This window comes from Neolamprologus multifasciatus, chromosome 7 (assembly GCF_963576455.1).
Source record: "Neolamprologus multifasciatus chromosome 7, fNeoMul1.2, whole genome shotgun sequence".
Classification (NCBI taxonomy): Eukaryota; Metazoa; Chordata; class Actinopteri; order Cichliformes; family Cichlidae; genus Neolamprologus; species Neolamprologus multifasciatus.
In genome coordinates, this window is record NC_140445.1 from 46,101,707 (window position 1) to 46,128,333 (window position 26,627).

At 41.1% G+C, this 26,627-nt stretch overlaps 1 protein-coding gene across 3 annotated transcripts in view; it reads right to left on the reverse strand.

Annotated features, from left to right (window-relative positions):
* map1ab (microtubule-associated protein 1Ab) overlaps window positions 1–26,627 on the reverse strand; it is an 83,787-nt gene that overhangs the window by 7,463 nt on the left and 49,697 nt on the right. For all 3 annotated transcript variants that reach the window (XM_085168937.1, XM_085168938.1, XM_085168939.1), the window contains 3 exons: window positions 16,862–16,944; window positions 15,182–15,319; window positions 1,241–12,986 (listed from right to left, as the gene is read on the reverse strand). In XM_085168937.1, coding sequence (XP_085025063.1) covers window positions 1,241–12,986; window positions 15,182–15,319; window positions 16,862–16,944 — 11,967 coding nt within the window. The remainder of the gene's footprint in view (window positions 1–1,240; window positions 12,987–15,181; window positions 15,320–16,861; window positions 16,945–26,627) is intronic.

A 26,627-nucleotide genomic window follows, 5' to 3' on the forward strand; every position in this document is an offset into this window, starting at 1 on the left:
CTCTGATGAAGGCATACAAAATGAAAAATATGAACATCATGTTTCATGGACCCCTTCTGGCCATTATAAATAATACAGGTTAAAGGAACCTTTTCACTGGCATCACTTTTCAGACCCAGAAGCTATTTCCATCAAACAGTAATACAGCAGGTAAATAAGTATTAAAAAACTCATACATTTTCTAAGAAAAGAGGTGCAGAAAGGCATTGAAAGTCACGACACCCACTGAAATCTATCAGTAATTAGATAATGAGCTCTCTCAAGACCTTAACCTTATTGTTGCAAAACATACTGATGGCATTGGTTACAGAACAATTTCTAGACTACTGGATGTTCCAGTGAGCACTGTTGGGGCCATAATCTGGAAGTTGAAAGAACATCATTTCACCATAAAGTGGCCACAACCAGGTGCTCCCTGCAAGATTTCAGACAGAGGATTGAAAAGAATTATCAGAAGAGTTGTCCAAGAGCCAAGGAGTACTTGTGGAGCGTTACAGAAAGACCTGGAATCAGCAGGTACAATTGTTTCAAAGAAAACAATAAGTAATGTATTCAACCGCCATGGCTTGTATCATGGCAATGGAGTCACACAAGACTCCATTGCTGAAGAAATGTTAATGCATGTTAAAGCACATTTCAAGTTTGCTGAACAACATTTAGACAAGTCTGTGAAATACTGGAAGGATTCAGTCTGGCTAGATGAGACCAAAACTGAAGTCTTTAGATGCCATGATACGTTCCACGTTTGGAGATCAAAAGTCACTGCATTTCACCAAAAAACACCATACCAACAGTGACGTCTGGAGGTGGGAGGTGAAATCTGTTTTTCAGCATACAGTACTGCTTCATATAACAGATGGAAGGATAAATGGGAAAATGTACCAAGACATTCTAGGTATAAATCTGGTGCCATCTACCAGGAGGATGAAGATGAAACAAGTGAGAACATTTTAGCAAGACTGTGCGTGTGTGGATTGGATGGGCTGTTACTGACGTCTGGTGATAATTTTATGTCAACAGCACCTTTAGAAGTATATTTACTTGGAAAATTGGTGACTTGTTCGATGCTTATTTTCCCTGTTGTAAGTGTGCAAAGTTCTTAAAGTGCTCCTTCTGAATATGCATTACACAGTAAAGTGAAGGTCAAATATCTAGGGGCAATAATGATAATAACAGCTCTCCTGATTAAATTTAGTTTTCCAAAAGCTTAGTGTTACAGAATGTTAATGATTAACCTCACCTGAACTGCTCTTGATGCCATTGACCAAGCCTTTCCCAGGGTTGAGGATCTCGCTCCTTGAACCATGGGTTTCAGACATTTTGATGAGCCTGGAGCTTCTGTCTGTGTCCTTCCTCCTGAGGGAGGCTGATCGCGGCGAGGCAGAGTCCTTAGACTGTTTCACTGGAGTAGAAGACCTCTTCCTGACTTCCCCCTTTCGAGCAGGAGAGGCTGACTTGGGTTTCCCCTTTCTCAGGCCCTTGGTGGTCTTGTGCTCCTTCTTGAGAATTTTCTCTGTACTGCTGTGATCATTGAGAAGAGCCTCTGGATCCACCATGCACACATCTGGGTGAGGTGGGTGGGGTAGAGGGTCCTTCATCGGAGCGGGAAGGGGATCGTGAGTCTTCTGAGATGACCGTGGTGATGAAGGATGGTGGCCACCACCAGCTCCAGATAATTTGTCCACCGGCAGATGCTCAGCATCTTCGTCTGAGTCCAGATTTCCCTCTGCCGTTATTGATGGACACTCCTCAGTTTCTGGAGGGACATCAGAGTCGGACTGTGACGGCAATGACTCGCTCACTGATGTCGGTGGTGTCTCCTCACCAGCTAAAGTCACAGCCAAACCAGATGACATTGCACCAGGCAGCTGGCCTTGTCCCTGTCCGGCATCTCCATGGTGACTCTGAGCATGGTGGCGCCTCTGCTTGTGTGACCTCCTTTTCACAGAGTGCTGCTCTTGATCATCCTCACCCCCTTCCTGGGAGTGGCCACTGCCACAATCATCTTCACCCTCATCACTGGAGAGCTGGTGAGGGCTGGGGTTGATGAAGGATGGAGAAAGTTCACCTTTGCGATGTTTGTATTCACAGGAGGAGAATCCTGGCGGGGATTCAGAGGAGGAAGTTGCTCCAGTGTTCAAATCCGAAGGGCGATCAGTCTTTACATCTCCTTTGCTGGATGTTTCTGTGTGGTACGTGTCTTTTGAGGTACTGTGGGCACTTGCCATCCACTCCATTCCTTCCTCATCATCATCATCACCATAACCTGGAGGGGGGGCACTTGGAAAGTCGTCCGGCCTTTGTAGAAGCTCCCAATCAGATATACTGCTCTTTCTCCTTACCTCTAATCTCTCAGACGGCATCTCCAATAAGCTTTTCTCCTCCGCTATTTTGGCCTCCCTTTGTTTCCCATCTTCTACCTTTTCACTCAGTTTGGGATCAGAAGTTACTTTTTTCTCCTCTGTGATGTCTTTAATGCTCTTTTCCTCTGGTTTCTTTTCTTCTATTACCTGTTTGAATTCAGTGTCTTTCATTTTGTCTGCCTTTTCATCTTTTTCACTTGATTCTTTTTCTGACACCTTGGCATCATCCTTTAGTGGTGCAGTATCCCCAGCACTCTTTTCTTCTTTTACCTGCGATTGGTTCTCTTTCACCTCTTCTGATTTGGGCAGGTCTGTTACGGCACATGAGGTTTTGGTAGTGTCAGTGTCACTCACCGAAGTGACCGATGCTGCCTGTTGAGCTGTTTCCACCGTTGCATCAGGTTTAGACACAGCGGTTGCAGAGGTAATGGCGACTGTCTTTGTTTCTTCAGAGGATGTTGTACTCTGTGCAACACATGATTCAGTTATTAATGAGAACGTCTGTTTTTGCTCAGCTACTTGGATTTTTTGACATTCGATACGACACGGTAGGGTGCCATCCTCCATTTCAAGGGTATCAGGTTCTTGGGACTGTTTGTCAGAAGAGTCAGCCCTTTGGAGGGGAGAGACATCAAAGCATGCTTCTGATGTGGATGAACTCTCCTTAATGTCTCCTGTAGTTTGTAAAAATGGTGCTGTGGTGGATGCTTTTAACACAGGTTCAAACATATGAAAGCTGTCAGTAGAAGATTTTGCGTCTGGCTTTACAGAACGACTTTGATCTTCTGGCTGCTTGGCAGTAGTAGACAAGCCTGGAGATGATGGTTTGCTCTCTTCAAACTGACTGGGCAAGGACTCTTTTGTTTCAGGTTTTGTCATTACCTCCATGTACTCATCTCTTTGAAACCCTCCAAAGCAGGAACTTGTTGATGCTGCCGCAGTCGATGGTTCCTCTTTGGCCAAAGATACTTCAGAGGTTGATAATTTATAAGGTTCATCTTTGCCTCCCAGCTTTTGGCTCAGATGGGTAGACCCTGAATATGAATAACTGTACGATGTTGAGGAGTACGTCGAAGCGGAGTATGTTAAGCTTGTGTATGGGCAAGGTGATGAGGTAGAGTCCTCGTGTTTTTCTGTGATACCAGAAGTATGCCTCACATCTTGACTTCCTTCTTGGACATCTCTTTGGCTTAAATACTTATCCTCACTTAGCTGGGAGGCATCTGAGAGCACAAGGGTGTCTTTCCTGTCATCCTTCAATGCTACTCGATTCTCTTCATTGTAGTAACTCTCATACCTACTATGTCCAATATCAGCATAGCTACCTGTTAGCGGTGAGGATGGACTGGACGTAGGCTTTGACATAGAATCAGTTTGGTCTGTTGCCAAAGAGCTGCCAGTTAAGCTACTCGTGGATGTCGGGTGACAGGTTTCCTTTGTTGAAAGACTTGACTCTGGTGATGGAGACTCTTTATCTTCAACTCCTTTCTTTGATTCTAGTACATCAGATGAAGAAACACCCTCTGCTGACGACAACCTCCTCTTTGTGGATGGCTCAGGGGACAAATGCTTTTTGTCAGTATCCTCTAATTTTATTTCTTCAGTATGTTTGGGTGTAACTGTTGGAGCAACAGAGCTTTCATCTATTTTCTGTGCACACGTGTCTGTTGATGAAGTTGTTCTGCCTTCGTCTTTACTTGCTGCTTCAGGAGGTTTGGATGTGCTTGTATCTCTAGCAGTGTCCTCCTCTTTAATTGGTTTTGGTTCAGGTGCTTTTTTACTTACATCCTGGACTTCTTTATCCATGGCTTTAAAAGCTGAGGCATCATCAGGTGTCATCTTACATACAGTCTCCTCTTTAGTTGAGTCAGGGACCTGTGACTTTTTATTTGAGTCCTCTACCTCTGCTAACCCAGCACTGTCACCAGAGCTACGTCTGCACATTTCCTTCTCAGACTGTTCTCTCGCACCTTTTTCCATATCTATGTCACTTGACTCTTCCTCTTCTTCATCCTCCTCATCATCCTCATCTTCATCTTCGTCATCATCAACGTTAAAATCTTCTCCCTCAACAAGTAATCTTTTGTCTATCAGGCTCTCTTTTCCTTCAGCACAACTTAAGGATTTAGATGTAGCAGAACTGCTAACTTCGCTATAATCAGATGCCAAAACATTATCATCAATTTCATGTCCTATAAATGTGGCCGAAGAGGGACTCCTTGAATCACTTGATGCATCCTCTCTCTCTAACACCGATGGCTGCTGAGGTAAAATGTCTTTTTCTGCAGGCGAGTACCGACCAGACGGAGATCCCTCTCTATGGTCACAGGAGTCAGTTTTGTCTTTGAGTGACTCCTCAGATTTTACTTTGTCTTTTTCTGTTGCTTCCTTTTCTCTGAATTCTCCAAAAGGTGAAGCAGTACCTGATGCTTGTGCATCAAGATCTGTCTGGCTCCATGAGGGAGAGGGTATTTCTTGTCTTACGCCTGCTGATTGAAGAGCAGCACTGCTGGACTCTAAATCACTTTCTACAGGTGCCTGTGTTTGAAAGGCTGCTGCAGCACCTTCCTTTATGTCATCTTTCTCTTTTTCTGACCTCTCTGGTTTGTCTTCTTTTGGAGTGAAAGAATAGGCCTCAGCAGCTTGGGACATTTTGTTGTCTTGCACCTCTAAAGCTGAAAAGCTTTTGTCAACATATGGTGTGTCTGCCCTTTCTTCTCTCTCACTCTCTTCCTCTTGGCCTTTCTCACGGTCTTCATATCTCGGGGAGGCACTTCGACTGTGGTGGCTGCTTCGCTCGCTCTCTGTGAGGGAAACTGGGCTGTAGTCGACTCTGCTGAATGAGAGAGGTTCTTCTTTGTACTGCTCATCCAGGAGGAACATGGCTCCTCCAGCTTCTGCCTGGCTTGATCTTCTGTTATCATCAATACAGATGTCAGAAGCATGATCAAAACCAAGAGAAACTTCTCGTGAGTCCAAATCGTGATCTCCTGGAATAGGTTTTTCATATGGATCGTACTTAGAGGCGCCAAAGCTGTGCTTCTCGTCTTCAAGCCTTCCACTGACAGTCTCCTCTGTGCTCAGTTTTTCACTTTCCACTTTTGCTGGGCCAGCCGTGCGTCTGACATGTTCAGAATCTTTGTCCAGCATAAAATACGAACAAGGTTGTGATAATCCCGGAGACGCCACCTCTCGTTCTCCTTCCATCTCTCTCTCTGTTTCTTTTACTGGTTTCTCATCTAGTTTTGTCTTCTCTGGAGCACTCTGGATTCCTGAGCTCACCCCAGCTGGCATCTGTTTCTCTTGATGTGGCATTTCCTCCACGCTAGATTGGCTTTCAGTACTTGAAAGTGTGGAGCTCATAGGTTGGCTGTCTGTGCTTGATATTGCTGACAGTGCTGGCTTTTTCTCAGATGAGTCTGACACTGGTTCTGTTTTGGCAGAGGTTGTCTCCTTTGATGTGGGAATATCAAAGGATGGGTCGGGCTTGGCGAGTGGTGCAGGTGTAGCTTCTGTTTTTGCAATATTTTTGTCTGCTTCAAGGAAAAGCATGGACTCCTCTTTCCCAAACTCTTTGAAGTCCTCATCCATAGAGGGTTCCTGCATTGTAAGTGTAGGTATAATCACTGTGGGCTGTTGAGATGTAGGTGATTTTGTTTGATCACCCATCTGTACCGTTTGGGCTAAAGGCAAACCTGCAGAAGAGATGTCATGGTCAGATTTTCTAGGCTCCACTGACAAAGGTCTGGAACCTGCTCCTCCCATACAAATGTCTTCATCCTCTTCATCTTCTCTGTCTTCATCAGATGACTGAACCACAAATGCAGGTTTGTACTCTAACTTGGATGCCGATACTTCCTCTCCAGAGAGCACCAGAGCAGGTTGCTTAATGGTTTTGTCCATGTCCTTCTCCTGTAATTCCTCTTTCTCCCATTTCTCCTCTTTGGTGTGGTCTGCATCAGAGACATCTTGTTTTTCCTTCTCTGAGAGCTCATCGGTCTTTACGCTGGCAGAAACCTTTTCTTTAATCATCGTTTCGTCCTCTGCCATCTCTTTCTTTTCTTCTGTGATGCCTTCAGGTTCGTATGTGTATTCTTTTTCTTGCTCTTTTTCCATTTTCTGTTCTTTGCTCAGTTCCGCAACATGTGCATCATCTTTTTCTTTTCCCATCTTGTCTTCAACACCAATAATGATCCCTGATTCTATATCTTTTTCTTTTGTATCCTCTAAAATTTGGTCAGGAGATTTACAAATGTCATCTTTTACTGACGTTGCTGCCAAAGAGTCTGGCTGCTTTTTGACTGATGCAGCTCCAAAAATATCCTTCTTATCTGCTTCAGGAAGCTTATCAGAGGTCACTCCATGTTTATCACTAATATCAAAAACATAATCTTTCTTAGTCTTCTCCTCTTCCAAGATCCAGGTCTGTGAAAGACCTAGTTTTCCATCATCTTTCTTAGATTCTGGCTCAAGAGGGAAATAATCCTTCTCTTCTTTAGAAACTGTTGGAGTGTACACCTCCTTCTCCGGTTCCTGTTTGATAGATTCTGCATCACAAATGTGATGTTTGACCGTATCTATTGTTTCATCCTTAATGGTTTCAACTTTAGATGGTTCTGTTTTTTTTGCATCTGTGGGTTGCTCGTCAGTGGTGTCGGCTTCTTTCTCTTTTGTTGCATCAACCTTAACAGTTTCTTTATCCTTCAAATCTTCCAAAATAGCTTTGTGGTCATCAGTATCACTCTTCTCCTGCTCTTTAGGCTCCTGCTTTATTTTTTGTTTCTCAGAAATGTCACTTTTCCCCACAACTTTGTCATCCTCAGTGGGTTGAAAGTTGGTATCATCAGTGTCTTTTTCCTTCATCTCCTTCATGGGTGCCCCTTCAGAAATAATCTGTTCATCCTCCTTTTGAATATCTTTATCACAAGTTTCCTCCTTTGGTATTTCTTTTGCCTCTTCCTGGATGAGTTTTACATCTGATGGAGCATCTCTAAGTTCAGCATCCTTTACCTCGTCTGTGAGGGACTTGACACCAGCTGTGTCTTTGGTTTCCTCCACTATGGAGGGTTTTGCATCAGAAATTACATCTTTAATAGCATCTGTATCTTTTTCTTCTTTCTTGATGGGTTTGATAGCAACACTATGATCCTGGATTGTCTCTTCTTCCTTGGACAGTTTGACAGTCAGCATTTCTTCCTCACGTGTCGTCTTCCTTTTTCCTTCTTCTGTGGCTGATTCCACAGCACAAATATCTTTACCATTTTCTTTGTCTTTTTTGTCCTGCGCTGTTGGTGTAGCACCAGCTACAACAATCTCTGCACTTGTTTTGACAGGAGGAATCTCTTTGCTCATCATTACATCCTCTTCCTCCATCTTGGCAGATATGACAGAAGGAGTTACGTCTTTACTCAATACTTCGACAGTCTGAAGTGTTTTCTTTGTGTCTGCTTCAGTTGGTGTAGAAGAGAAAGTATCAACTTTAGACACGGTCAGGTGATCTTTTTCCATCTCGGTAGGTTTAATGGTGGCAGCATCTTTACTTTCCTCTTGTTGCTTTTCTTCTTCACCTGCTGGTTTAACACCAGAAATTTCATCTATACTAAGTTTATCTTTTTCTTCTGCCAAGGTAGGTTTAATAGCAGGAGGAGTCTCATCTTTACATATGCCCCCCTTCTTCTCCTCTTCTACAGTGGGTGTGAAGATGTAAGCGTCGTCCTTGTTTGTTGTTATATCTTTAGCCAGTTCCCTGGGAGATGTGGTGTCATCACTCTCTTTTTCGCTTTCTTTTTTGTCCTTTTCTAGCTTTTCTGTGGCTGGTTTAGGCACAGAGCCATCTCTACACACTGTTGCATCCTTTTCCTCTGACTTGGTAAGGCTTGGTGTAATATCCATACTAATCTCTTGCCCCTTTTCTTCTTTTATAGTAATGGCTGATTCATCTTTTTTGCTAATACTTTCTTCTTCTTTGCTGACTTTAGGAACAGTAATGTCAAAAACCTCTTTTTTCTCCTCTTTCTGCTCAACAGTAAAGGGCTTGGCAGCAAAAGAATCTATCTTATCGATCTCTTTTTCCTCTTTATTATCTTTGAAGACTTGACTAGTATCAAATGTTTCAGTCTCCTTTTTCTTCTCCATGAAAGGGAGATCTTCTTCCTTTCCCTCTTTCCCCATGTCTTCCTTCTCAGGCTTGATATCTGAAAGGTGGATTTCTTTGACTTCTTTTTCTTGAATCTTAAAAGTGCTACTATCAAGGGTGTCACTCTTTTCTGTCTCTTCCTTCTCCTCCATCAAAATCTTGCTATCAGACACATCCTCCCTTTTAACCTCTGTCTCCTTAACCTCACCTGTGGTTTTGAGGTCAAAATCATCTTTTTGTGTTTCGTCTTTCTGTTTCTGTTCATCTGTAAGTTTTTTGTTCTCAGGAGCACCAGTTTCTACCTCTACTTCTTGGGCCACTGGGGTGTAGTCTTTTTCTGGCTCCTTGTATTCATCTTTAATATCAACAGTCAATGTGTCCTTAGCCACTTCCTCTTTGACAGGTTTAGCATCAGAAGTATCATCTATCACTGCCTCTTTCTGTGTGTTCTCATCTGTGACAGATTTAATGGCTGAAATGTCTTCCTGAATGACAGATTCCTGCTTCTGTTCTTCCTTGATTTGTTCAGCATGTAAAGTATTGTCATTTTCCATTTCCTGTTCTGCCTTGATGGTTTTAACTGCAGGTTTATCATCATGATCGTCATCATCTTTCTTGTTATCATCATCATCGTCCAAGAAACGACTCTCCCTGTCTGGAAATTTACCTGTTTCAGGCACTTTAGGTTCTTTCTCTGTGAGCCTGTCTTCAGATTCCAGTGAATCGCTCCCTAAAACTGGTAGTTGTACATCTGTTACAGGTTCTGCAACAACAGGTAAAGTTTCTGTCTGTTTTCCTTCATCTTTTGGCACGAATGAAGCGTCTTTTTCTTGGTCTTTGATCACTGGAGCCTCTTTCATGTCTTTTTCAGATAATTTGTCCAAAGATTTTGCAGATTCTACTTCATGCTGATCTGCTTTCTGTTGATCAACCTCTTTCTGTGTCTCAGTTTTTGCATCATCTTTTGCGCCTTTTTTGTCCTCAGTTGTGGTCACTATATCGCCAAATTCCTCTTGCTTTTGCAGCTCCAAATCAGGGAGCTTCATCTTGTCTTCCACTGGTGACTGACGAAGTGGAGAGTGAGCTGCGCTTGAGGGTCCAGACTGCGGAGGAGAGGCCATTTTCACAGTGACATCATCCGGACTGAAGCAATGCTCCTCGCTCTCTGAAGTCACTGAGTCGGATCCGAAAGGTCTAGTAGGCACAACAGATGAAATGTCTTTAGGTGTAACTGCATCAATATTTTCCTCTTCAACTGGTAGATGGTCAGGTTTGAGGTCTTGTAGAGACTTTTCAGGTGACCCCGAGCTAGCAACTTTTTCAATGTCTTTCTCTTTACCCTGCAACAATTGGGTTGAAGCGTAGCCCTCTTGGAGTTTTTCAAGTGAAATTTCAACATTAGGAGTTTGGTCTTCTTCCTCCTCCTCCTCTTCCTGCTCCTCCTCCTCTTCCTGAGTATCTACAACCTTAGCTCCCATTTGCACTTCTGTAACAGGAAGTTGTAGATCATCAGATGGAGACTTGGACTGTTTGTCTTCTTCCAAAGAAGGTGGTGAAAGAGTTCCTGCAGAAAGTGGCTGCTCTTTGCCTTGAGTAGAGTCAGGCGGAGTGGACAGGGGACCTGGAGCTTTAGGCAGCTCTTCAGATTGAGGTGCTGCAACGGATGTCACCGACTGATCTTCAGCGATAGATGTAGGAAAGGAGGATATTTTGTCATACTCTGTTATGGACGTTGCAGAAGATACATGCTCTTCTTCTGCCAGAGGAGCAGTGATGATGTTGGTGAACACCGATACTTGCTCTTGCACACCTGGAATAAAACCTTTCTCTGTCATGGCTGCAGCTTGCATCTCCCTCATGCCATGGATGTTTACAAATGAACCCGTCTGATCTGGAACAGAGATGTCGTAGGCACCAACATCATACTGAAGATGTGGTATTCTCTCCTCTGCCTCCTCGTGAATCTCCTCATCAGAGATAGTCTGTTCTGTTTCAGAGTAACCAGGAATAGTTTCATCTTGGATGTAGGACATGGGTTCAGCTGCAGCAGCACCTTGAGCTACTGAGGTTATAGGAGCAGTAGCCCCTCCAACATGTGATAGGTAGCCTTCCTCCTCTTCTTCTTCTTCTTCCACTTTGACGTCAGTCAGAATTTCTGTGCTTTTGCTTTCATCCATATGTTCAGGTTTGATCTCTTCATCAGCTATTACATCTAAATCTTCCACCTCCTCCAGTTCAGCCTTCTCCACTGCCTCCTCCTCTTCCTCTTTCTCATCCCTTGATGGAATCATCTGTTGCCCCTCTTTAGTCACAACCTTGGCTAAGAGAGTTTCTGACTTCTCCATTTCCTCTATCTCGTGTTTTCTATCAAATGCTTCATCTTTTGCCTCCTTCCATTTTGACTCATCTTCCTCCTCACCTATTCCCATGTCTTCTTCCACCTCCTCCTGTATTTTCTTTACAGCAGCTGGGGGCTCTTCCTCTTCTTCCTCATCCTCATCCTGAGTTTGTGCTCCCTCATCTTCAAACTTTTGAGCGTCTTCTAGCTCTCGCTCCTGAGTCACTTCCTTGTCTTCGTCTTTAGCTTCAGCTTTGACTTCTGCGGCTGGTGATTCCTTTTCAGGGGACTTTGTTCCAGGTGGGATTTCAGACACTTCTTCGTGTTTTCTTTTCTCTTCTGTTCCTGCTTGTGGCTCAGGAGAGACCTTATTGCTGTCCACCAGCTCTGCTGAAACAGTTTTAACTTGAGTCTTTTTAAGTTCTTCAAACTCCTTGGTGAGGTCTTCAGGTGTGGAGGGAACAGATGTTCCCTCAACAGCTCCATTTTCTACCGGTTCAGGTTGTATAACTTCAGGTTTGGACACCTCTGCTTTGGGTTCAGCGGGTTCAACCTTCACCGTTTTGCTTTTGCCAGTTTTGGCTTTACTTGACACTTTAGCTTTATGTAATGTCTTCCTTACCTCTGGTGTAAGTGGTTTCAGGTCAGGCTTAGTAATTTTTCTCAGCTCAGGTTTGGATGAGTCCTTCTTCTTGTCATCCTTGAACTTTGCATCCTTCTTGTCATCTTTTTTGGCAGAGTCATCCTTCTTCACTTTCTTGATCTCCTTTTTTTCCTTGTCCTTTTTCTCATCCATCTTTGACACTCTTTCCTTGGAATGTTTTTTCAGTGATTTTTCTTTCATGATTTTTTTCTTCTCTGGCACTTCAGTTTTAGATTTTATAGTCTTAGTGGGCTTTTTCTCCTCTTTTTTCTCTGATATGTTTTCTTTCACAGAGTCACTCTTTGCCTCTGTGGTGGCTGACACATCATCCTGCCCCTCAACTTCTTTCTTTGGGGCCTTTGCAGTGGTCTTAGGAGAGGATTTGAGACTCTCTTTGCTATCCGTTCTTTGTTTTAACTTGGTTTGTTTTATAACAGAGGGAGGAGCTCCTGAAGCAATGTCCTTTTGTGTGGCGACAGGATAGCGCAAGAAGTCAAGGTGCTTTAATTTTTCGAGGCCCTCTAGGATCTTGTTTTGTGGCGCATTCCCGGGGAACAGCACCCTAACAATCTTTTCTGTAGGGCTGGCAGGAAGCCATACAACTAAGGCTGTGACTGATGTCAGGTAGGGCACAGATATTTCTCCTTCTTTCCCATTGGGCAGCACAATGCCAGTTTTGGCCTTGCTGTTGCCAGCCCACTTCTGCATTAAAAATTGCATCTCTTTACTGTCTTTGACGGGGTTGAGAATGTACATGTCTAACCGGCCCACTCCCATCTTGTGGAAAAGTGTAATGGGCTCAATGGTGTTGCTGACAACTCGAAAGAGAGGCTCCGGCTTGATACCGAGTTTGTTAAGGTACTGCAAAGTAAGCGAGGCCTCTTCGATGCTACGTTTCACTTTAAGATTAGATTCTGGCATGCGAAGCTTCTCTGGCACGTTGAAGAACACAACACCTAGTTCAGGAGAAATCAGGTTCTTCATCCAGTCACTATAGTTGGTGGAGCCTTGTGACTGCTCCTCTTCCTGTTCTGCTATTTTCCTTTGAAGAAGCCCATTGATGCCCGGGAGATTGTCAGCGCCGATGTGTGTGAGGAGTATTGAGTCGATGCGGTCTAAGTGGCGGACCAGCTTCCAGAAGCAGGACTTTCGATCGGAGCCTCCATCCACTAAGATGTTGAAGCCATTCACAGCAAACAGAGCAGAGTCTCCTCTTCCGCCCGGAAAGATGTAGCAGCATGGCTTGGACAGTTTCAGGAAGCCTCCAGAAGTGGGCGGCTCCAGGAGGTCAAAAGGTGAAGGGACATCGACGGTTTCAGAGACGTACTCTGTGAACTCTGTGACGCCCTCCATCTTGGGCAGAACAGGTTCAGGGTTTAGTTTGTATTCAAAGAACTCCCGCAGGGTCTGCTGCTGTCCCAGGGAGCTCCAGCCCACCTCCCCGCGGCAGGACACAGTAAGTGTAGCCTGCTGCTTGGGGGCTGATGTGCCCAGCAATTCACTGACCTGCAAGAAAAGCACACCCAGACATGTCTGAGTCAGTGATGATATGCATAGAAACAACACAAACTCTTATGTCAAGGGAAGAAATGACATATTTCAACTAAACGAACTACCAAAACTGCCTAAATAAATAAATAATACAGAAAATAAAAATAGGCAATTGGGGATTTCAGTTTTTAATTTGATTTTGTATTATTTTTGTGTTGTAATGAGATGCTTAGACAATGACTTGCTTGAAATTATTTAAAACTGAAGGTTCAGCCGTGTGTCCATGTATGCTGCTAATTGAAACAGACGGTAAGTCAGAGCATCCACACAAAAAAGTAAATAGTCCTGACTGACAGCACTATTTTCAGCTAGATTAGCTAAGCGCCTCAGCTCTTCAGCAATCTCCCGACTAAAGGAAGTCATTTCTGCTGTGAGCCTGGCATTGATCAACAAAGGTGACACCATGGCACACTTTGAATGACAAGCCCTCATTTCCATAATGCAGAAATGCAAAAAGTGTAAAAAGAAATAAATAAACATTCAAGGAAGCAAACAGGAAACAAAGTGAAGGGTAAATAATTAGCAAACAAATACATTATAAAATACTTTATAATTAAAGTGAACTTATGATAAAACAAAGGTAAATAAATATAGAAGTAAATTATACAGATCTTTTAAATATAAATTAATAGACGACTTTATTTATTTATAGTGCTTTTTATTTAATAATCGATTGACTTATTTCTTCTTCCTCTTCTTTCAGCTGTTCCCTTTACGGGTGTCCTGTCACACTGCATGTCCTCCTTCACTACATCCATGAAGCTCTTCTAAGGTCTTCCTCTTTTCCTTCTACCTGTAAACTTCATCTTCAACGTGCTTTGTCTGCACATGTCCAAACTACCTCAGCCTTGTGTCTCTAACTTTGTCTCCAAGCCGCTCAATCTGAAACGTCCCTCTGATGCACTCATTTCTAATCTTGTTCATCCAGGTACTACCCAATGAATATCTTAAGATTTTCAACTGCCACATCCAGCTTGGCCTCCTGTCTTTTTTTCAGTGTCACCATCTCCACACCATACTTCATAGCAGGTCCCACTATCATCTCAATAAACCTCCCCTCTCACTATTGCTGATATCCTTCTGGGACAAATCACCCCTGACACTCATTTCCACCCATCCAGTACCACAGTTCTTCTCTTGGCACCCTACCGTCTGCTTTCACTGGACCTCTAGTCCTTCTGTCTCTATCACCCTAACTTTCTGCACATCCTTTCCAAGTCCTTTTCCTCTTCCTTAACCTCCTAAGACCCGAACTCTTCCAGAGCATGCATTTTTAATTTCTCTTTGATATTTGGGCATATTGGGGCCCAATGAATGTAAAAACAAAGAATTACCAGATTTTTTTTTTTTTTTACCTTATTTTTGTTTTTAAGAATAATAAGAGCCACATATGAGCATATTCGTTTAAAATTTTGATAGAACAGAGGCAGTATAATGTTCTTGTAAGTGGATATCCGGCCCTTGTAGAGCAAAATTGAGTATTTTGGTCTAAATAACCCAAAATGTGATGTCCACATATGTGGACGCCAGGTCCTAGGAGGTTAATGTACAGCCTAACATACAACTCACGACAAGCCTTTCTTTTTGTCACTTCTTTACACCTAGTCTCACTACTTTCTCTTTCCCTCTCTCTACTTTCTTCATCTCCCTAACTATCCGACTTTGTTTTGTTTTTTTGCTAATCTTTTCCTTTAACTTACCTCCTCATTCCACCACCAAGTCTTCTTCCTCTGCCCAGAAGATCATACACATCAAACACCTTCTTCACCCCTACAGCTGTGTTTTCCCAGTCATCTGGTAACTCTTCCCTACTACCCAGAGCCTGTCTGAACTCCTCTCTGAACTCTGTGCAACACCCTTCTATCTCACTTAATTAACATATTTATTTGTTTAATTTAATTTTGCGAGCTTTGATCTTTTTTAAAACTGAACGTTTAGAAAGTTGGGACAGGAATACTTTCAATTCTCATCATCTTTTGTGAAATATACAGTTATACATATTGTTTGTCTTTGTAGTCATTTTACAACTGATAAAAATTTGCATTTGTCCTTTAAAAGTAAACAGTTTTTAACCACACACATAACTGTGAATGCAAAATCTGAATGTTGTTATTTGTTTCATTATTACCAAAGAACAGTAGATGGCTTACCCCAGGATCAGTAAAGACACGTGAAAAGGTCTGGGAGGTGAAAACACCAGTTTGAAGGAGGAGGGCACCGTGATCTGAGCTCTGCCCACTCAAGACCAGAAGCTTGTGTCCTGCTGAGTCTGTGACTAAAGACTGGATCTGGGACACACACAGAGGAAGAAAGGACAGAGAGGGACAGAGGACAGTTAAAGGGGAGCCAACACAGTCAAGATAGATAGAGAAATACCTGCATTAGTGATAAATAAAGATTCACTTAAACTGTGTCAAGGTTAACAACATTAAGCATTAATGGCCTGATTTTTTTCACCCTTCTTTCCTTTTAAAAGGACAAAAAGATAATGCCGACTACTTGACTTAAGCAACTGAAATCAGGCCTTTATTTTGTGTCATAGAAAGTCATAGAAACAACTCAAATTTGTGTGCAATAAAAAGATGAACGTAACTGTGAGGAAAATGACATGGAATAAAGAATTTGAATTAAGTGTATTTGTGGCCTCACCACTATGCTTTAGCTTTGCCCCAGAACCTTTGTACTTTTTGCCAATTCTACCAATTGGCAACTCTAAAGCAGTCATAACCTCGCCAATTCCACACTACATTTAGGTAAACATGTAATATGGCTTAACATCTGTGGAAAGGTCTGCCATTTTAAAAAGGACTTTTAAGAAGAAAGCAATCTCCATCTGTTAGCATAGTTTAATTTCAACATAGTTGTTAACATACATCTGCTCAAACATGTCTGAAAACCATCTGAGCACAATGAAAGCAGAAACCTCTGGAGCTGAAAACAAAATGTGACGCTGGTTCCAGAACATAGCTAATCCCCAAAGACTCCCGTGTTAAAATGTCAGACTTTACTGCAATAAAAAGCTGGCAAGGTTGAAATTTTTTTTAAGCGGAGTAAGGGGAGTGGTCATATTGACACGTGTCAGTAGAACAAGCACAAATGCAACTGTAGCTGATTGTGTGTCTGCTAAGCGTCATCTGGTGGTGGTCAGAGGGCCCGGTGGCGCCTGTGTCCGGCAGCTTCGCCTCTGTCAGTGCGCCCCAGGGCAGCTGTGGCTACAATGTGGCTTGCCATCGCCAGTGTGTGAATGTGTGTGTGAATGGGTGAATGACTGAATGTAGTGTAAAGCGCTTTGGGGTCCTTAAGGACTAGAAAAGCGCTATACAAATGCAGGCCATTTACCATCTCTGCTAAATGGTGTCGCTGAACTGGAACTCTACTGTTTTGTGCATTTTTGGAGCCTTTTTAATGGAATTATCAGACAAATAATGTGGCTTCATAGATGCTGACTGCTAACTAAGTTTGCTTGCACTGGCTGGTAGCTTAGGGCTTCATCTTCTCGTCCATATATGGTAACTTCTGCCTCCAAAAACATGGGGCAGCCAAACTAGTCGGTGAAATCGACCCCAGTGGGTACATCCATATTTTACATCACCTATGGTTCTGATAAACTATGGAAGGAATAGTAACAGCTAAAACCTAAACCAGAAGAAGTTAAAAAGTTCATGAATGTCATTATCCTCAAAGAGGTTTTCCATAAAGGAAAGTTAGGTAAAATAATTAGGTAAAATAGGGCTGCTAAACACAGATGAACTCACTGTAAGCATCTCCTTTTCTCACATCAATAAACGTAAACCAGCAAAGAACAGTAATTCAGAATATGCTGCTCTTACCTCTGATAAAACAGTGCCTTCTGAAGGGTTGACGAGCACTACGGTCTCTAAGACATCACTCCTGTGGTGGAGAGTCCTTTGTCCTGAAAGAGAAGATGGAAAACCTTTTAAATATTTTTTTAATGTAACAAATCTGAAGAAAGGTTATGGAGGCCGGAAAGGTCGAAGGAGGTAAACGACTTGATCGAAAATGCTGGCAGACATTCAGCCATCTGGTTTGAAGACATCCTGTTTGGATTGCATCCAGACTTGATCTGGAAAACCTCTTTGAGTCAGAGAGATTTACTATACTGCATTCTCTACTATATGTGGGGCAGTCCCTTTATAGAGACAGGCAACCCACTTGTGCATCAATGCAAGAGCAAAAGTTGGAATAAGAAAGAGGTCACAAATGTCTGTTGGGTGAAGTTTAAAATTAAACCCTCGAGATTTTATTTGTTGTTTCTCTGCACTCGTCTTTCCTCCCTTCGTTCTCTCCTCACCACAACCTGGTGAGGGAGATGCTCCCCTCCCTCAGGCTGGTTTTGCTGGAGGTTTATTCCCATTAAAAGGGAGATCTCCCCTTTCTGCTGCAAAGTTCTCGATTAAAGGGAACTGCTGGGCCATGAGCTTGCTGTATGCAAGTTGCGCTAGGATGGCTAACAGCATTTTATACAGTGCATTACAGAACTTGGGAACAATGTCTGTAAATTGGACATCATTTTTCTCTATTTTTTGACTGAATAGAAACAGTATTTGGACATGGATTGAAAGTAAACACTAACGCACTTATGCATAGAGGACATAAAACAAGCAAAACACAAGAAAATTTAAAACACTTCCTTACATTTACATTTTTGATATTATGTGTCTCCCCCAAAAGTACACCACAAATTAAAAGTTAGGTTTTATCTCACTTATTAACAGAGAAACAATCAACACTTTAAATTCAAAGATTTAAAACAGCAGCAGCACGTCAGAGTCATGTCATGTTTAGCTAGAAACAAGCCACTAGAACAGAGGCTGCTGTCCCATCTTAGAGAGCTCAGCCCAGAGTTTATATTTTAGTTAATGTGCAAATGTTACATATGGCAAAATTCCTATAGCTGCACAGGGAGTCTATGGAGATGCTGAGATCTCCGTTGCATTGAGGTTGATCACAGTCATCTTGACTATAGTATGAGTTACAAAATCTTTACATGGATGATGAGCAAAATATTGTTTTATATTCGTGCAGATCATTTCATCAAAAGTCTTTGAGTGAATGGGAATGAATGACACAGGGACAGTGGTCAGCTTCCCTGCGTTCTCGTCTAACGTGTTAGGCTGAGGTCTGGCATTTTGTTAGCAACTGACAGCTCTACTCACATGATTGGTAACCAATGTATTGTTTATGTAGTACCAGGTGACCAATCCAGGGCAGGGATTTTAGAAAGGTCTAGACAGGAGCTAAACGTACAGTATGTAAAAACAAAATGACATTTTAAACATTAACATTTAAAATAATAAAAAAACCACTTACTTACTAAATGAGCATAAAAATGGGAACTATCATATTTGTTATATTATGTACATTACTCATTTTAGAGGTGGTGTTAAGCTTTTAATTCCCCTTTGTTTCAGGGAAAATTAGATATCTCAGAGCTCTATTAATAGGAGGATCTCAGTGACTCCACCATCCGCTGGGATCTTCAGTGCATCCCCCGAGTTTGCAGTACTTTGCCTTCCTCTTTGCAATCTGTCACGTGTTTTCCATGAAAAGACTATAATGTAAATCACTGCCAGCTTAAGATACCATGCTGCAAAAAGAACAGCATTAAGAAAAAAAAGGACTGTTAAGATGCAGTGGAGTTTATATGAAACAAGTAATTTAATACATTAAAGAGAAGCTCTGAAATTATTCCACTTGAATATCAATAATGCAATCAGTGTGATATTAAGTCTAGATCATCTGTGATCACAGGGAGAAGCACTCAAATATTATATTGCACACAATAATCACAGACATATTATCTGTTTTCAGCTGATCTGATTCATCCATTTATATCCTTTTTTTTCGTACCAAATGACATTAGTACAATTTTGGAAAAACCAGAGTGAGCTGAACTGAATCATTTTGTATTCAACCACATTTTTCTCTTTTCTACACATCATCTGTGACATTTTCAGAAAATGTCAAGAGTTATTTTCTCTCCTCACAGTGATTCTACCTATTCTCAGATCACGAACTCATTCACACATGTGATCTTTTTGTGGTGCGTCATAAGAACTAAAAGCTGCATATCACATTTTCAATAGCAATAACAATGGTTCAACATAGAGTTAATAAACGTTTTATTCTAATTAAGCTCCCACAGTTTTAACACCAAAAACCACAGCATATATACTACTATTATCAAGGAGAAGACAGGTTATCTGGATATTTACATTAAATTACAGATGTTGGTTGTTACTTCAGGAACTGAACAATGAACTTTCAGACGGTCTAATTGCTTCTTTTTGATTCAAATGTTCTGGTTCATTAGGAGTTACACAGGGATATGGTTGATGGTTTTTGATATCACCATTTCATAAACACAATATCCTTTTTTATATTTGATTTATGTCATTTGAGAGTAATAATTGTGTTTAAATGACTGGCACACGTACGTCAGCTTAATCTCTCTTCTGAGTGGTCTTGGAAACAAAAGCTTTTGGACTTCTTTAAGTTTCTTGAAGATGTTTCATCTATCATCCGAGAAGCTTCTTCAGTTCAGCTCTGAGTGGATGTTGGAATGTCTGAGGTATTTTTTTTACATGTAATTTATGTGCATAATTTAATAAACGAGTACATGCCCATGCTACGATACTGGTTGACCTTTTCTTGGAACTGGATAAATGCAAAAACTGAGTCATTTTAGCCCATTGCTAGGTGGTTGCTAGGGAAAATGATGACATCATGCTATCTGATATAGATGAGACCCTTATAGTTGCTGCTGATTTTTAGCTATCATCTATTTCCATTTTTAGTCATGCTGATATATTAAATTGTGTCAGTGTCCTTATATAGAGCCCTTAAAACTGGCTAGTTTAAAGTAGCTATACAAATAAAAAAGACTTCTGCTTGCATTTAGCATTCATTATGTTTTGATTCGTTTTAGCATTTTAAGCTAATTGTTATTGTTCATTAAGCTCTCCTGTTACTGGTGCATTAAACTACAAACAGGAAATGTGAGCTAGCAATACATCTACCATAGTGAAAGACTATTTTCATCCAAAACCTCTTGCATCTTGACTGATTTATCACAACTAAGGAAGCAAACAGTTTAAATTATGAAACCCATGTGAACCTATAAAGTGGATTTATTTTCATATTGCAATGTATTCTTCATAAGGCAGCATTCAGCCAGCATCATTCAACCAAAGTAGAAGATGTGGCTCCTTCTGTTGATGTTACCATAGGAACACACTGCAGACCAATAGAAAGCAACTATTTCTAATCAACTGACAGCTTCATGGGGTGAGTGGCGATGAGAGGTCACTGAAGGATTTAACTGAAGAACGACACCCCTTGCTGGGACAGCAGTCAGAAGTTCTAACACTCCAGCAGATCTGCCCACAGACGCGTCCGATTTCACAGCGCGATGACTAAGCTGCGAGGGTGAGCCATGATTTGCAAGTTTGCTTTGATACTTTAATCCCTGGCAAGAGCAAAACGCAACACCGAGCAGCCTCATCGATATGGACAATAGAGACGCTGGAACCACACAGCTGCAGGATGAATTTGTTAATTTGCTCTCACAAGAACGAGGCCCATACACTTGGTGCTTTCCTTTCACCTCCAGGTGAAGCAGATGAGGAGAGACCCCATTAGCTGCTGCCGATGGCTGCCCACAAGCTGATTGTTCGCTGACACTGCAGACTGGTACGACAAGATACTACAACAACAAAGACACTCTCTGTCAGTGTGAAATGCTGATGTTTCTCCTCGGGGTCACAGCAAATCAACAAGCCTCTCAGAGGGCTCGTTGTCACTGCAGGATAAGGTTTCTCAGACCACGTCACCTTTACTCCTAATTACTGCTAATGGGGATAATTCTGTGTAGGTGACAGTGGTGCACTGGCAGGTTAAAAGGCCCTCCAACGCTCAACTTTTAGCATTTTGTTATTATATTTACTGTAATTCAGGTGAAGACCCCTCCCCTCTTATGTTTTAACCCTCTCAGGCCCAAATTAAGTTTTTTGTTGCTAATGCACAACCAAGTCCTGCAGTGGTACTTCTGAGTAAAAAAAACCTCATAAAATATGTATGTGGGGTAATCAGGTTGTTAGGTCTTAACTGTTGCAAATCTGCAACGTCTGCCTGGAGAGGGTTAAGGGGAGTTAATTAAAAGAAAATGAATTTCAAACAACATTTATAATCATTTCATATTTGGAGGTATTTTTTTTAAGATGATAAACGTTTTTTAAAGCTTTCCATATAAGAAAATGTGCAGCTATTTTTTGTTTTAACTATATAAAATATAAGATTTGGGTGGTATAAACTGGAAAACCTGTGAATGGGGTACAGCAGCAGAAGACACCAGGTCGCTCCTTTCCGCTGAGAACAAAAAACTGATGCTACAGTTCATAGAGGCTCACCGAAACTTGACAATAGACTGGAACTGGTGCCAGGTCTCATGAGTCTGATTTTTTTTTCTTTATGTTAGAATCAACAACATGAAAGTATAGATCCATCCTTCCTTGTGTCAACAGTTTATGCTGGAGGTGGTATAATGATGTGTGGGATGTTTTCCTGGAACACTGCCTCTTAGTACCAACTCAGTATTGTTTAAGATTACAGCCTGCCTGAGTATTGTCTTCCTTAGTCGTCTTTCAGTGACTGCCTCTGTCACAAAGCTCAAATCAGCTCAAACTAGTTTCTTGAACGTGACAGTGAGATCACTGCTTTAAAATGGCCTCCACTGCCACCAGATATCACTTCAGTAGAGCACCTTTGGGATGTGATGCTGGGAGATTTGGATCATAAATGTAGGGCCATCAAATCTGCAACAGATGTTATCATGTCAGCATGAATCAAAGTCTCTGAGGAATGTTTCCACATCATTGTTGAGTCTATGACATGAAGACATTAAGGTAATCTTAATGCGCTAGACTTAACATACAGACATGCACAAGGTAAAAAATGTGAAACGAGTAGCAGGCAGAGGAGTTTAGATGGTTGTAGGCAAGTGAAGGTTAGGGCACCGAGTTAGTCATCCCTCCTACTGAGGAGCTGGAACATCAGTAATGAAAATTTCTTGTCCTTTAAAAAGACAAGGTATTACTACTACTGCACTATACCAAGTCACTGTTTTATCATTATCTTTATTTATTTATGTTTTTACTTTTTAACCCAATGTATCCTAATACATGCTGTTTCTCTGTGAATTATAAAAATTCTCTTCACATACACAGTGAAACAACCGGGTCAGCATCATTATATTCCTGTCTCCAAAATAATGATGTAAGCTACATTATGAGCCAAGGACAAATGTCCTTGGCTCATAATTTATTTCCAGTGTCATCTATATCTGTCTGAACATGAGACACATCAATGCATCAGCAGGACTTCTTCAAATAAGATGAAACTGACCAATGGCAGTGGCCAATTTAGTAATGGATAAATGACTAAATCTGAATGAAACCGTTATAATAACGATTGTTTTGTTTCCCAGTAAAAAAAAGGGTAATACATAAAAACAAAATAAACACACAAAAAAAGAAATATTGTGAATAATGCTGTCCCAGCTTCCACAGCTATCCAGCCTGTAGTTCACTCCAAAACCACAAATACCAGCATGTTGCTGTACATTCAGGGCACACCATTTACCTTCAGGACAATGTTGGTGTTCTTCATCTAACTTCAGTTTTTCTTTGTACACAGGCAGGCTCACCTGCACACAAACACACCCAGACACCTCGACATTCAACACAAAATGTCAGCTTGCTCCTTTATTTTCTATCCTGTCCTAACTTTTAATTCATTGTCCTGTACTGATTGTTTTACTTTTGTTTCTCCTCTGTGTCCTTGTCCATGTCTCCTGTTTTGCAGTTTTAAAAACACCCAAAATGAAGCTTTCACGTTCAGTTGGGTAGGTGTGATCTCTTACATTATGTCTCTATTCCTCCTGGTGATTCAGGCTATTCCTGAAGCTCTATTTTCTCCCACACTTCTGATTTCCCACGCTGTCAGAATCACCTCATTCTCAATTTCAGCATCACAACTCTTGTCCAGCGAACTTTCTGCCCACGCTCTCCGAGCCAATCAGCACCCACTCCCTGTTCTTTAAATCCATTCTGCAGTAACTCTGCCTTTGATCTATTTTGTATCCATTCTCATCTCATCCAGGTTGTTCAGGACATCCATCATTGATTAATGAGCTCTTCTTATAGAAACTGTTGTTGTCAAAAAGACAAAAGTGTTACACTGATCGGCCACGTGGACTACGAATCTGCAGGACAGTGACAAATGACAAAGTCATGTGCAAGTCCTGCCAAAGTTTCTCACTTATCTAATGAACACGATCAGCATAAAGAAAGCTGTCAAATGCTGGTGGATTTTTCAGTGGTTTAAATTAACACACAATTAACACACACAAACACATATATAAATTTAAAAAAAAAGGTTAATGACAAACATCCATTGTTCATATCAGCCTTTTAACCCAGTGCCCTGTGATAAATTCCTATTGTAATAAATAATGAGACATTTACTGGAAATTACAGCCCGGTGATGTGAGTCAGCCTTGTGGGTCTCAGTGCACCGAGAACCAAACAGTGCGAAGCTAAAGGCTCCTCAGGCAGGCCAGCGTCTGCTCCACAGCTTAAATATGTTTGTTTAAAGAGCCCTATTGAAGACAGCAATGTTCAGCCAAGTTGCCCTCATCTATTCATCCCTGTGGCTTTCTTTTACTGGCATTGCAGCCAGCGAGGAGGCATCATCCTATCACATAAAGTGACGTCCAAGCAAAGGCAGTAAAATGAAGACTCGCGCTGTTCAGACTGGCTGATTTTCACTTTTTTTTTTATTTTTAAATAACTCATATCTCTGCAGAGGCTTTACTGCTTTTAGAAGGTCCCGGCTTTCCGTCTCAGCTGAATTTGTCTCAAGTACTAATGACATACTCGTATCAAATCAGCTCTCAGGCTTTGTGATATGTCTGCAATTTTAACATCAAAGCAGTGCATTAGAATATCATTGTCACAGATTTTACTAAGTCCACAACAAAGACTGCAGCCAAAGCTAAATCTTCCTATTTGTTAGCAGTCGCTTGGTGAGTGTCGAAACTGCAAAGCACAGTTATTTTTTTTTAAACAAGAGCAATTTTTTTTTTTTATCATATATAGTGTAACAACGATGGCCAAATGTAAAATAATAATAATAATAATGATAATGTCAAGTAATCCCCATTAACCAAAAGGTTCAGGCTTCAGGCTGCTCTAAACTCTCAGTTGGTTTTATATAATGATAATGAGAGTGGATACATGTTGTCACCTCTGGCACGCAGAAGCCCCGCCTAACACAGTGGATGAATTGAGGGACTGGTCCAGGGCTATAATTAAGGATTATTATGAACAGTGAGTCATGCAAAGCTACTCAGTCTGAGCATAAAACTATGGAGATGAAAATGAGCAGATATTGAAGGAAATATTCAAGGAAAACCTTTCTCCTTGGTATAGATGGGCGTTCTACTTAATCATCTGTTAAGCTTCTTTTTAGGTAGACAGTTTAGATGATGCCACCATTGTTAAAAAAAAAATCATCTTAATAATCATTTAAAACAATCAAATACAGATAGACTGACCGATGTTGTTTTTATTTCACATTTTACAATGTTACTATTTTACATTTGACTATTTTACTAAAACTGGCCTATTCTTTAAAACGATATATTAGAAATATAACCAATAATGAACAAGATTGTACATTTTATTGTATTTGGTGATTTTTTCGTGTTTTTTTTTTTAATTATACCTTATCTAGCATTGTCTTTTAACTTATTTTGTTTCTATATTTTAACTTTATTATTATTTGATTAAATGTATTTTACACACTAGGCTGCTTTATTTGATGTTTCATCTTTGATTGTTAACTGCTGCACATTATTTGTTTTGTTTCATTACATTTCGCTCCATCTGATTATCCAGTTGTCACCGTTAATTGCACTAACATGCAAGAAAGGTGTTAGACAAAGAGTTTGATTAACTAATTGAAACTCTGCTCTGAGTTGTTGTTTCTTTTGTGTTTTTTTGGTTCTTTTAAACAACAAATACCTCGCAGGGCCAAAGTATTCACAAATAAAGTTTCCTTTCTTATGAAAACTTTGTGATTACTTGCAGCATCTGGGTACAGTGGTTAATATTCAAATAGGAGCACATTAATTCAGCGGCTTCATATTTTTTGACAATGTGTGACAACAGTGTCTCTAAATAAACAATCCATTGAGTGGATTTTGCTTAGAGGGCTCACTGCAAGGTGCAAATCTGTTAAACTTCTGTTTTTACCAACTTTCTCCATGTTTGTTCCTTGTTTCACCGTGAACTTCAAAACTGTTACATATAAATTTCATCAGTTCAAAGAAGTACTCTGTAATCCATCAGAGACATTCATACTAACACGAAAAAAAATAACTCTGGCAGCAGGTTACATGCTGGGTGTCATCTGTCCTGCTTCCATCGGTTGACTTGGGGATCTTGGGAGATGTGAACTCTTCACTTCCCCTCAGTTCTTGCACGACTCTGCTCGTCAGGCCCCGAGGAAGGAAGGTCATTTGTTAGACAGGACTCAGTGTTTCAGCTCTCGACTCTCTCTTCTCAGCTGACCTGCTTGATATAAATATCCACGTCTGAACTCCCAAAATGAGAACGCTCCGTTTAAAGGCGACTAAAACGGAGCACTGATCGACCGAGGCCCAGCCACTGCACTGCTCCATATAACATGTTCCACATTTACAGCAGCGGGCTGGCGTGAGGGGGGGTTCAAGGAATTTAAAGACAACAGCTTAAAAAAAAAAAACCTTCTAGGGAGATCGGTCTAACAGAGCTTAGAATATTGGGTTTTATTTACAGTGGAAAACAAACTTGAAAAATGGACCACAGCATTGGATCAGAGGCTTTGAAGCATTCATGAGGAAAAGAGTTGAAAGTGATTCAGGAACAAGGATCACTACTTTTTTATATTTAAAAAATAAACATAAAATATCTACAGGGAGATGTTTTTGAATATAAAACCACTGAGTTTGAGAGCGTAGCTACAAACCTTGCTTCTGTACCACCCATGCAAATTTTTTACCTCGACCACGCACATTCTTTTAATCAATATGATGCATAATTTTTTACCAATTAAATTATTAAATTAACAACTTAATTTCTATTACTTAACATCTTTCATGCCTATGGCGTTCAAAGAAGTAGCCTCAGTTATTAAGAAATATAATAATGTTAATTTAAAAAGAAAGCCATTAGATCATGAGAGCCACTGCTGGAGTTATTTTACAGGATCTTTAACATCAGATCAAATGTATTTACCAAGCATGACTGGAGGTGACTAAGATACCGTAAATTTCAGAGCAGCCATCAGAAAGGTGTGTGAAAATCTAGGATATATATTTTATGTGACAAATTAAAATAAATTCAAAAACAGCACTTGAACCCTACAGTGAGGGGATATGGTGGCTCTGTTATGTGGTGTGTGGGGGGGGGGGGGGGGGGGGGTGTTGGCATGGTTTTGATGCCCTTGTTCCCTTAGCTCAGTGTTTCTCAAACT